This window comes from Galleria mellonella, unplaced genomic scaffold (genome assembly GCF_026898425.1).
Source record: "Galleria mellonella isolate WM207_F2 unplaced genomic scaffold, CSIRO_AGI_GalMel_v1 utg117, whole genome shotgun sequence".
Lineage (NCBI taxonomy): Eukaryota > Metazoa > Arthropoda > Insecta > Lepidoptera > Pyralidae > Galleria > Galleria mellonella.
In genome coordinates, this window is record NW_026441980.1 from 3034834 (window position 1) to 3048682 (window position 13849).

A 13849-nucleotide genomic window follows, 5' to 3' on the forward strand; every position below is an offset into this window, starting at 1 on the left:
ACATGGATTATGGAATAGTTTGGTTCGATACTCCGTTCGTAGTAGGAGTGTTTCAGACACGTCGAGTTTTGAGTCTTCGTTTTTTATATCCGTCCATATTGAAAATTAGGTTTACATCTTTGTTTTTTGGTGTAATTATTACATTACTAATATTAAAAATGTATAAATATGAAAACTAGATTCGATATTTATTACTCAGTTACTGTTTTTTTTATTTGAATGAATGTTGGTACCCAGATGGACTAAGAATATTTTTGACATGAAAAATACCTGTTTTTTTATACAACTTAGAATGGCAAACAAGCTGACGGCCCACCTGATGGAAAGTAGTAACCGTCGCCTATAGACACGAGCAGTACCGTGGACATAACAGAGTAAACTGTTTCGCCCATGATACCCCCCATGCGTTGCCATTCCTGAGGACTCAGGTGTTATTCCTCTGTACCCTATAAATTCACGCCATATCCCACCTTTCAAACCGAAACACAGCCATGCAAACACAACTGCTTCACGGTTGAAACACGAATGGAACAGAGCTACCCAAGCAATCGACTTTTGTACAAAGTCTCCCTCTGGTACAACTGTGTTTAGAACCATCATTCTTATATAATATAAAGATGTTATCTGATAATTAATTATCACGTTTAATATCACATCATCATATCAGCCTTTAACTATCCACTGCTAAACATGTCTCCCCCTAAGGAGGTTTTGCCAGTAGTGGCCATGCTCGGCAGGCGGATTGTCAACCGCAGTTAGACTTTAGAGATGTTTTAAGAGACACGCTGCTGCCCATTCCTCGCCTTCCCTTAGTCACCTCTTACTACACCCACAGGAAAGGAAAGGATAGCCAATTCTGTGTCGAGACCACATGGCTAATATAATACGACATGTATAATATAAATAGGTAAATATAATATACTACTTTATGGTTTTAAACTAAAAAGGTAGCTCTAGATTTTAAAAATACTGAAAACAGTTATTTTGCATAACACAAAGTAAAGTGTTATTCAAAGTGTGTGTTGTTTGAGGACGGTCGTGACCCCCATAGGAAATTGGGGCCATGTTGCACCTAACTCGTGAAACCCTCGTGAAAAGGGATTGTTAGTAATGGAGACTGAGAATCCCATTGCTGGCAATATACCCAACCAGGTCGACCTCCTCGCTGTTCCCCCTGGAAACTATCATGGTTAATTCCTATTGAATTCATCATGATGGGCTAACTGGCCTGTTTTCATTTTCTTCTATCGCCCTTCACTGGTGCTCCGCCAGCGTATCCCGTTAGCGCTGGCAGGGTTACCATTCCATTTTCAACCATCAAAAAAAAAACACGTGAAACCTGAGTTTTTTTTTAAAGATACGCGTATTTTTAAAGTTAGAAATACATAATTTTCTTAATATAATGAAGGTATGTCGAACTATATCCTGCATTAATGCAATAATGTAGTCTGACAACGGAAAATGAGGGTCATTAGGCAGTTTCCAAACATTACGGTCACGTTATCATCAAGGTGGAAAAACATTGCTCTAAAGAAATTATATACTTTATTATGCCTATAAATAACAAGTTGTGCCCGCGACTTCGTTCGCTCGGGAAACAGTAATATTGAGTCAGCATTTTACACACATATGTCAAAATTTATAACGTGTTATAGAGTCGTTAAAGAATTTGACCAGAGGGAGATAAAAGTCGATTGCTTGGGTACCTCTGTCCCATTCGTGTTTCAAACGTGAAGCAGTTGTGTTTGCATAGCTGTGTTTCGGTTTGAAGGGTAGGATATGGCGTGAATTTACTGGGTTCAGAGGAATAACACCTGAGTTCTCAGGAATGGCAACGCATGGGAGGTATCATGGGCGAAACAGTATACTCTGTTATGTCCATGGTATTGCTCATGTCTATAGGCAACGGTTACCACTTTCCATCAGGTGGGCCGTCAGCTTGTTTGCCATTCTAAGTTGTTTAAAAAAAAATTTAGATAACACAAATACACTTTCATATTTATAAGATCAGTACAATCTAGCTTTAGCATGATATCTAGTTAGTTTTATACATAGAGCGTCATTATTAGTATTGTGACGACCTTGAGTTTCCTCGACACGTTTTATGCCCACATGTGCGTACGTCGATAACCTCATGTTTGTATAAATATATTTTTACATTTTGCATTTTAGGTAAGTGCTCATGTGAGCACCTTGTTTACAGTTTTACAGGTCCCGTATCAAAGGGTAGGTACATATAAAAAACACCATTATTGTAAAATGTTAACATCGCTATGTAGTTTTATCAACCGACCGAGCCGACTGATCAGCCAACAAAATGATATTACCAAAGTAATGGAAACTTAAACAATTGTTTTGGTCAAATTACTTGAAAGTTTAATTTTGTTTTTAACAATATTTTTATATGTATCTTGTTTTCGACTACTCCATTTGTACCTAAAAATAGGACAATAGATTCCAGAATTAGATCAGAGTTTAAGAAATTTTTGGCCAATTAATCAATTTGGGAATGCAGACCATTTTTAATGTCTAGCTACAATAAAATTTAATTATGTAGATGATGGACGAACCATTTGATATTATCATAAATTAAAGAATGCTTACTTTAAATTTCAAATTTAAAACATATTCTAAATCTACTGACGATTTAGATTGTAACATATAGTTTATCAGAGGGAGACTTTGTACAAAATTCGTTTGCTTGGGCACCTCTGTTCTATTCGTGTTTCAACCGTAAAGCATAGCTGTTTCGGTTTGATCATAGTACTGCTTATGTCTATAGGCGACGGTTACCACTTTCCTATCAGGTGGGCCGTCTACTTGTTTGCCATTCTAAGTTGTATAAAAAAAAATATATAGTTTAATCACAAAACTAATTATGTACTTATAAATTATACGAGTAGCTATATGTGACATGTTATTATTAGGTTGCAATATAGGTACTTATATGTTTATTTATTTATCTCACAACTTTTTTGAGTACAATGAAACATTTAAAATAATACCATAGATACATCAAAGTTGTAGAGAACTGGTGCCTGAACTGGGTACCCAAAGAACCCGTATCACAAGGCACCAGGACCCCTCCCTGGCATGAAACATTTTATGGTAACTTATATGTGTGTAAATTGTGTTGATTGATTAACATGTGATCTATTTGTTGCAGTTACAATTCTAACGATGGGTTCAGTCGAGTGGCTGACCAACTCAATTTCGCCGCACCCTCAGAAGATGAGGCGGAATATCCACCTGGCGCCTATTTGAAGAAGGGGAAGGTCTCGAGGGCAAGTCAAACTGAATATGCCCAATTTATATCTCTTATTAATTTGCAAGATAACAATCTATACATTTTAAATGTTAAAGTAACCGTCTGCTTTATTATCGTAACTGAACGGTTTTAATCAATTTTGATGACAAGGAAAATGAAGGACGTTTACTTGAAGTTTGATATCAAATTCTAACATCTTGTGTAGTATAATTTATTAACTTTTTTTTTATCTTTTTATACAAGGTGCATAGTTTGCGTTTTCTACATAAAAAAATTTGTCAAAGGAAACTAAGATTCTTATTGTCTATCTATCTTTATAACTTACTTCATGCTTCCTGTCTTAGACATGGTAATTATTAAAAATATTACTTTAGCAAGTACAGGTGATAAGACAATGATGAAAGTCAAGATGACTCTTCATCATTGTCTTGTTACTTTTGTCCTACTACATATTTGAGATCAGCGCAATATGTAACTGCTACTGCTCCTGTCAATTCTCCAAATTATAAAAGTTTGTAAGATGTTTACATTTTAGTTATCGATCACGTATTTAAATAGAATTAGGTGAGGTTACTATAATTGTTTTTTATTTTAGATTTGATTTACATATCTGTAATGAATCGCATTATAATAAAAACTTTCGTATCTTCAGCAAGATCCGATGTCGCACCGTATAATCGAGAAGCGTCGTCGCGACCGGATGAATAACTGCCTCGCAGACCTGTCGCGTCTCATCCCGCCAGAGTACCTGAAGAAGGGACGTGGCCGCGTCGAAAAGACGGAGATCATAGAGATGGCAATACGCCACCTCAAATTTTTGCAGGAACGCGCCAATGGTTTGTACCAAACCACTCCCTGATTATGGTAATGCCACCTTAAAAGGTAATTGGTTCGACCAAAACTAGTGGGAATCTTGTATCCTATATATAAATAAACATTCGATTGTTTGAAGGATTCAAACAAATAATAATATAATAATTGATACCTTCAGCAATTCGAAATATTGATGTGATATTTACTAGGTAAGCGGGATATCCGCTTTTGACGTTCAATTCAAGTAGTATACAACTGGCCAAATCAAGGTAGACCTTTTCTTCAGTACCCAATATTTTCATATTTCCTAATTATTGATGATAAAATCTTTAAAAAGTTCAATTCGAAACTGATAAATACTTTAAGACATTTAGTTATTTCATAATTTAAATCAAGCTTTGTACAGACTATTGACCAGATGCATCCTATTTCTTTTAACATTTCCGTCAACTTCAAAATTATCTAATGACCGTCCATTCCTAATTTTGGTTTTAGAATTAGCGTCATATATTGTCATAGGTGGCTGGATAGATATATTTGCAAAGAACAGTAGGCATGTGAGGTACACTAGGTATGTTATACAAACAGCGACTGCTAGTGACATAGTTTTCTTCAGACTTTTAAATGTTTTTAGATAATGTCAGAAATTTATCAAGTGCAAAACAATTTGTTGAAGGCGCATTTCTGTCTCATTTAAATTTTTTTTCTGTACATAATCTCAGAATAATTTGAAGTGATCATATACGTTTGACACAAACCAGGAGCATATTTGGTAAATGAAATGTTATTTAAAACTCCCAGTTAAATCATGACTAAAGTGAAAGTCTAGTATGACATTTGGTAAAGAGCTTAATACACTAAAATGTGTGAATTTTTGTAAATACCCTATATAAAATTTTAGTATTTAGTTTTTTATAGTAAAATGGATTTAATCGGCTTCCCATTAAGAAACCCTTTAACAAAAAAATTAATAGAAAATCAAGACGTTATGATGTTATATACATAAATTAGTACTAAATTTTTAAATCCGAGAGGCCGATTAAATCATACAACTCATTAATTCATTACGATCAAAAAGCCAATGATCATAAGATTATTTAAATTAAATAACCATAAATACATCAAAAATCAATGTCATGTCAATAAATTCACCAAAAAAATATTGAGACCCATTGTTATTGTCTAATAATCTTGTTTATATTTAATACCACTTATGTCAAAATAATGCCATAATTTTCCCGAATAGAAACGCAACTGTTGTGATTCATGCAAATTGAATCGCCGCAGTTGATCTTATTAATGGTTTGACATTTATTGACTTGTTTACATTTGAGATACGTTAATTTTGATGTAGGTGGAGGAATTCCATTTTCTTTTTTGGAATCACCATTGTATGTATTGGGTTGCTCATATACTAACTTTCGTCATGTTCTAAGTTTGGTCTTTGTTAAGTCTTCTCTGGAATTCTGCTCGCTTAGGATGTTGAGTCGTTTGTCACATTTTCAAACTCAGTTTGAGTCCTCGCCTCATCCGTAACGAACAGGAATAATAAGACTCAAAAATTTGGCTTCACCTATATGGGATCGTTTACAAATTTGCTCTATAACGTGCCGCGGTACTGAAGAATTCTAATGTTGTTGGGAGTCGCCCGCAGGGAGATGTTGCATCTTCGCCGTGGGCATGGGTTTTGTTGTAGCTGCTGAGAGACAAGTGAGCGAGGAGAACTTCAGGGCTGGCTACCAGGAGGCAGTCGCGGAGGCCGTCAGGTTCCTGGTGGAAATACAGGGCTATGGTCGCAACGACGGGCTTTGCGTGCAGTTGGCTTCACACCTACAGAGACACTGCGAAGCTGTTACGAAAGGTTTGTTTTATAATTAACTATTATTACAAAAAATGTTAAATTTAAATGCCGAATAACATCCAACTCACAATGTAAAGATATTCGCAAGAATAATAACACAGAGGAAGACATTGTACAAAACTCGTTTGCTTGGGCACCTCTGGGACAGAGATGTTTTTTCCGTGTTTCTACCATGAAGCAATTGTGTTTACACGGCTGTGTTTTGATTTGGAGGGTGGGATATGGCAGTGAATTTACAGAGTACAGAGGAATATGTATGTATATCAATAACACCTGAGTTCTCAGGAATAGCAACGCATGGGGGGTATTATAGGCGAAATGGTATACTCGGTTATGTCCATGGTACTGCTCATGTCTATAGGCGACGGTTACCACTTTCCATCAAGTGGACCGTCAGCTTGTTTGCTATTCTACGTAGTATAAAAAAAAGAACCTTAATGTAATTAAAATCTATCAGTTAGAATCAAGTTAGAATAGAATAGAATAGAATAGAATAGAAATCATTTATTCAAATAAACTTACATTGAAGCACTTTTGAAAAGTCATTACATTTTTTTTAGTTAAGTAAACCTCCGTTTTTGCTAATAATTGTAAGTGAATATTTCAAACATGTAAAACAATTTTATTTTTTTTTATAATTGGTTATGTTTTATAGATTTTAGAGGCCTGTTTATAGGTGAAGTTCCCCGTGATAAACCACGATCACATCCCGGGTCCTCTTCAGAGACATCGGGTAGTTCTTCGGGCAGTTCTCACGGGTATTCCATGAACACTGGCGTGATCGCCCAGGCACCACCACCGGGTCCTTCTTACCCTCCACAATCTTATGAGCCGGACCATCCTACTGAGCCTGTATACCCTATGGAATGCGACAGAGGTAATTTTGAATTTGATGTATTTTATTTAATATTGAGATCCATTATAAGTCCCAGGGGAAGACCCTGAGATTTAAAATCTATCTAGCGCTTTTGTCTTGGAACATTTAAAAATTTTAATTATATTATATCAATATTAATTCAAATTAGAATTTATTTAATATCAGTTTATAAGATCCATTTTGTTTACAACAAATTTTAAATTATGTCATTAAAGAAATTTAGTAGACCATATACCTTCGAAACATCAGGTCAGGACGACAACGTACCAGGGAATCATCACCAGAGGGAGACTTTGTACAAAAGTCGATTGCTTGGGTACCTCTGTCCCTTTCGTGTTTCAACCGTGAAGCAGTTGTGTTTGCATAGCTGTGTTTCGGTTTGAAGGGTGGGATATGGCGTGAATTTACTGGGTACAGAGGAATAACACCTGAGTCCTCAGGAATGGCAACGCATGGGGGGTATTATGGGCGAAACAGTATACACTGTTATGTCCATGTTACTGCTCACATCTATAGGCGACTGTTACCACTTTTCATCAGGTGGGCCGTCAACTTGTTTGCCATTCTAAGTTGTAAATACAATATTGTACCAAAACGTATCAGAATGTAACTTTAGTGCAAATTTTTGCTTCACAGTATCTGCAAATCAACATCCATTAGCGACAGACGGTGAAATGCAAACGGAAGCAGAGCCCCTGCCCCTTGATGGACGCAGAAAACGTGAGCCCACACTCCGAACAGTTAGGAAACCTGAACACAACGACGACTATTTACAATCCTACAAGTTCAAGAATTACATAGAAAGAAGATTTTCAAGATCACAGGACGAGGTAAGTTATGGAATTTATTTAATATTTAGTCAACCAATTTAACTTACTAATGATAATAATAATTACTAATAATAATTATTTATTTATTTATATACATATTTTTGGTGAGTTTTACAGTTTTTACCCATGCACTGACCCCCTGGGGGTCACGTCAAATAATTTGAGAAACACTGGTTAAAGTGAATTATATATATATATATATATATATATATATATATATATATATATATATATATATATATATATATATATATATATATATATATATATATATATATATATATATATATATATATTAATCTATATTAATCTCGTATTGATAATTGTTAATTTGATTTTCTATTCCAAACAGCACAATGATTTGAAGGCTGTGGACATGGCTACGCGATCGACTCACCCGCACGGGAAGGCCTACTACAACCACAAACGACGTCGAGCGGCGAAGCTAGTGCCCTCTACATCTACGTCTAATTCCGGCTCCACGGAGGAAGCCAGAGATACCTCTCCACAGGTATTAATACGGATATATTTTTATGAAAATAAGGAAACTAAGGACTACAAAGATAAGTCAAAATTATATATAATCAGCTGTAACCTAAGAACAAGGAATTACATAAAAGGAATGATAAAAAACAGTAAATCATATGGTTGCCTCTTTTCTTCTTATGCTAGTGTTATTAGCAAAAAGAGGACGTGAGATATACTATCAGTTTTTTCTCGATTCGTAGTAGGTTAGTTTTCAGTAGGTTTTATTGGCCGTATAACCCAATCAAATTCAGATATAACCTGCTTGCATACTTTCTACATAAACTGTGTCGAATATATAATCTAGTAATGTAAAATGTCATTGGCATATAATTGACATATCAAACTTTTTCTGTAGGTACACTAGCCTGCTATGAATTGAGAAAAATAGCAACTGAAGGACCTTTCGTCTTCTTTTTACTAATTACTTTGTATAAGAAGAACCAAGGCATGATAAAATAAAAACTATAAATCATATAGTTTTTATTTTATCATTCCTTCTACGTAATTCCTTGTTCTTAGGGTGTAACGACTAGCGTCCATGTTTGCATTAGACATTGATGATTTATGATACACTAGCTGTACCCTGCGACTTCGCGTAAATCAGTAAAATAATTAATAATTATAAAATATCCTAATGTTCATATATTACCTTCTTTTTCATTCTCACCTATTATCCCTCACTGGTGCCTCGCTGGTGTATACCGTTAGCACGGGTAGGATTACTATTTATATATATATATATATATATATATATATATATATATATATATATATATATATATATATATATATATATATATGTTAATTTAAAATGTAACCTACCCGTGTTGGAACACGAGTTTTTCATTTCATTCAAATCCGTTCAGTTGTTTACACTTTACACTTATAATATTAGTAGGTTTGATTATTAGACTACCAGACTGGACCTAGAAAATAAATACTCGTTGTTGTTTCCTTCAAATGACTACAATACTAAACTTATTATAGATACAAACAATTACAAGAAATGATCACAGTTCGTCCAGTCAATCTGTTTATAATTACTCTTCTCCATCCAAAGGTTGCCTGGAAGAGATCGCTCTTAGCGATAAGGCCGCCCATTGTTTTCTTAGTGTAATATTTTCTTGTAATTGTTTGTATTTATAATGAGTTTACTATTGTAATCTTATGGAGGAAACAATAAAGGATATCTATCTATCTATTTATACCTATGCATAGGAGTCTTTTTCGGCTTTTACTGATGTAAATATATAATGTATCTGTTATTGTAAGATTTACTATATTGTATCACAGAATAGGGCTCTGTTTCGAGGTATTTTCAAAGAGACAGCATGGGCTTCTTCAAAAAAGGGGTAAAGAGGTTAATTTAGGGTCGACAAAGCACGCGTAATGCCCTTGGTATTGCAGGCGTTTATAGGTTTATAGGCTACGGTAACTAATTATCATTTAATGGGTCGTAAGCTTATTTGCCACCTTAGTGGTATAAAAAAAAGTGAAATGCCGAGTAAATGTTATTCTATTGAATACACACACGTAAAATGTCCCAAATGAGTGTGGAAATGGGAGTCTAATTTACATCTATTCGATATGTTTGCAGGACACATCGAGCGAGTCCCCCCACCACCATAATCATTACGAGAAACCGCCACCGCCAACGCAATTCGTGCCAGTGTTCGCTCTCAATGCTCTTGGTAAGTGGTTTTTACTGATTTGGTATCTAAGCATTATTGGCTATGGAGAGGGGAGTGCGCGTTTGCCCGGGGACGAAATTCAAAAAGAATGCTGAGGGCCAGGTGGGGAGCCAAAATGTAAGAGAGACACCGTTCATCAAAGTCGACGTTGGTGTGGACAGAGGATCATAGACCTTTTTCCGTCGTTAGGAGAGAAAACGCTCGGCGCTCTTAAATATTTGTCTAAGTATGCATGTTTGGGGGGAAAGGGATTGTTAGTAATGGAGACTGAGAATCCCATTGCTAGCAATATACTCAACCAGGTTGACCTCCTCGCGGTTCTCCCTGGAAACTATCATAGTTAAATCCTGATGAATTCATCATGATGGGCTAACTGGCCTGTTTTCATTCTCATCTATCATCCTTCACTGGTGCTCCGCCAGCGTATCCCGTTAGCGCAGGCGGGGTTAACATACCATTTTCACCCATAAAAAAAAAAGTATGCATGTTAGTGATAGAAGGTAACCTTATTTTGAAACCAGGTGGCTCAGAACCATTCCTCATGGAAGAGACCAATTGTTCAACAGTCGCCAATGAACGGCTGAAACGATATTTCAAATAGTCGAGTTTATACGTAATTAAATTCATCATCGTTATCATAACAGTCGTTATCTGACTACTATTGAATATAGATCCCCCATAAGCTGCCATAAAGAACAGTTCTAAGCTTAGATTATGAAATATGTTATACTAAATCTATGGTCCCGAGTCACCTGCATTTACTTACATTATTATATGTCTATGGCATCCATAGACACCCTGCAAATAACATTAATTAAATTTGTCCATAAATATTGTAAAGTAATCCCGAACTCTAAATATATTTTCAGGTAAATATTACGTTCCGCTAAGCGTGGACTATGCGTGTTTATCGAGACATCTCGGCGCTTATGACCTGCTGGATGCTCGAGCAGTACACCTCGCGGCGCCACTTCATCCTGTCACAATACATGTTAATTTTCAACCCTGCCTCAATTATCACGTTAAACGTGAGCCCAACGAGAGAGAATGGCGACCCGTCTGAATTCTAAACACCCAAATGAAAGAAGTGGTTGAATTTAAATAATAGTTCAATGGGACTTAATGCTCGTTTGCTTATAGACCAAGTTACAGCATTTATCTACGCGTTCCTTTGTCTATGGAAGGCAATGAAAAATTGACATTGTCATTGGTAGTGGTGCAACATACTCATAGAAAGAGGATATCAGACATTTATTTTTAATCTGTGGGTGAAACTTTACGAATGAGAACTATTCCTAATTTAATGTTACCATGTACATTCATAAATGTGATTATAGGTTAATTAGATATAAAAGTAAATTAAGTAGTAAGTGTATTAAGTGATAAAAGAGTTAAGACTAAAATACAAATTAAATGAAATTATTGTATTAGTCTTTGCTTCCATAAGTTTCCCAAAGAAAAACTGATTAGGTATATATAGGTGGCCAACTTTTTTAGTTGAATTAGTTTCTATGGAAAGGAAAGAAAAACAAAGTTAAATAAGTATATAGTTTTTGTACACTTAAAAACTAAATAAATTTGTATTACCATTACCTTACCATAAATAACTATTAGATACCCCTTTTACATTTAGTCGTTCTTAGATTGGTGATCGTCGCAAAGATAATAATGGTATAAACCAAAATCGAAGAGAAAGTGGTATTTAATATTTGATACTATTTTTAATTACCTTATCTATATGCAAAATGTATCTATTTTGTAAACGATATTTCTGGCATTTATTCTATTTTTATAAAATATATTTTGGAGTTAACATTTAAAATGGGTATATAAATATAATTATATAATATAATGTATCTACTTACTCATCTATTCATAAAAAAATGTTTAATTACCACGGGATCTTCGATAAAAGTACCAAATTGCGCATATTTAGATAGGTACCTGTTCTAAGGTACCTTCTTAGGATGTAATTATATTGTGAATACAGTTTTTGATTTTCAATTGTTTGTGTATTTAAAACTCAGACTTCATTTTGGTTCATAATGTAAATAGTTATGTGTAGTTTATAAAAAGAAGATGAATTTAAGCTGAGCGAGGTATAAACTGACAGGTCTAGTCAATTCCGCGTTACGCATTGTTAAATTCAGATAGTATCTATTTAGGCATCTTAAAATATTAATTAAAATTAATTTTTTTAATCAAAATCTTACGAATATTTTATTATGATTACCTGTTCCCCGAAACTTCGTCTACGAACGAGGAATTAAAATATTGTTAAAGTTGCATATATTTCAAATACTAAGGCATAGATAAATAATGGTATACCTTCCTACCTTAGCTACCTACATTCATAGAGTGTGTAAACTGAAACGTTGTTAATTCTATGCCTACCGATAAAACGATATTTTTTTGATAAATTATGATTAAAATATTTTATAATACATAACGATTGTTTTCTTATTCAACTTGTTTAAATTTGTTAGTTTAATGTTTTATTATTTAATATTTGTAGTAAATACAAATATACCCTGCATAGACTTGTTATAAGACTGAGGTTTATTTTCTTTTAATTTGGTCGGATGTCGTAGGTTATATTTTTCTTTTCAAAACGTGGAAGATACTGTAAAATCTACATTTTACATTAAAATTATATAATCTATAAGAGTATATACTTATAAAAAAACTTATATTTAAGTATACTTTAAAAAAATTAGTATAATTAAATATCAGGAAGTTTTTTTTTATTTCTCTCTTGTTACCTGCAATCGACTCTTCCATTACAACGATAATCAGATAGTATCTTGTGTGAAAATTAGCGTTTTGAAGAGTAATCCAGCTCTCTCAGAATGATTTTGTAAAGTTCTTCAGACTCTAGTGTCAAGGTTCAAATCAAGCCATCGTCTCAGTCTTGTAGATTGTTGTACTGTGAGTACTTCTCCAGCCAGATCATTCGTATGATTTATAAGGCGCTGTTTATATTTTTTTCTGTTAATCCTTTTCTTTAACAGTATTGACTAGCGTATAGTTATGCATCTCCTCATTTCTAATAAACCAAGGGGATTTAGTAATGTTTCTTAAAATTATGTTCTGAAATCTCTATATTGGAGTTACTAGCGGAACCGGAGTTGCTATCAGGAAATAGTAGAAAATTTGTTTGTATATTTGTAGCTGTCGTAGTTAGCCCGCCGTAGACCTAGAAAAAAATTAAAGCTTATAACACTTCTGACAAATTTGTATCAATCTAATTTTTGGATGCGTAGAAAGTTAGAATTGCAGGTATTATCCTTGTGTTTGTCATTGAAAGAATAAACTGTTGAAATTAATGCCAAGTACTATTCTTAATCTATGATAAAAACAAAGAATTTGGACCAAGATATGGGCGATCTAATTTATATTTTATTTGTGTTCCTTATATAATTCCTCACCCATTTCATTAAAAATACCTTTTCCTACATCCATTTTATGCCTTTTAGCTCATCCTGAACTTTTGATTTAAAATTAATAAATCTACGAATATAAAAATTGGAAACAACTAAATCCACCAATATGTGATGTATCCTATAAGCAATGAACAAATCTAAGAAAATTTGAATTTTCTTAAAAAAAGGACTTTTTTTTGTTTTTAAAAAAAAAAATTGATTTATACATCCTTAGCTTACCTTTCATAATAACGTCAAATTAGATCATTACCGCTTCGTTCCTTCTTAATATCTAATCTCGTTTCCTGTTTTTAATGGCATAATGGCAACACTAGCCGTTTGCTAATATTTAAAAAAAAGGAAATTCCTTATATTTACTTTTTAAAAATTCAGAGTTTAAAAAAGGGAAATTACTTTTAGTCTATTTCAATGGAACTTAATAATATGATATAATATGAATATGAATAAACAAATAATTGTCCCTATCATAAGACAGTCTGCTGATGTTCATTCAATATTACAAATAAATCTGGGCGTTAACCTTTCATTAAATTCTATT

At 34.0% G+C, this 13849-nt stretch overlaps 1 protein-coding gene across 2 annotated transcripts in view; it reads left to right on the forward strand.

The window, feature by feature from the left end:
- Positions 1-13488, forward strand: part of LOC113511643 (transcription factor cwo) — a 32610-nt gene extending 19122 nt beyond the window's left edge. The window contains exons 2-9 of one of the 2 annotated variants that reach the window (XM_026895318.3): positions 3167-3275; positions 3921-4104; positions 5778-5942; positions 6598-6819; positions 7456-7649; positions 8002-8160; positions 9775-9868; positions 10738-13488. In XM_026895318.3, the coding sequence (XP_026751119.2) occupies positions 3167-3275; positions 3921-4104; positions 5778-5942; positions 6598-6819; positions 7456-7649; positions 8002-8160; positions 9775-9868; positions 10738-10931 (1321 nt within the window). In that variant the 3' untranslated portion in view covers positions 10932-13488. The remainder of the gene's footprint in view (positions 1-3166; positions 3276-3920; positions 4105-5777; positions 5943-6597; positions 6820-7455; positions 7650-8001; positions 8161-9774; positions 9869-10737) is intronic. The other variant, XM_026895320.3, reaches the window with a different exon arrangement.
- The last annotated feature ends 361 nt before the right edge of the window (positions 13489-13849 follow it).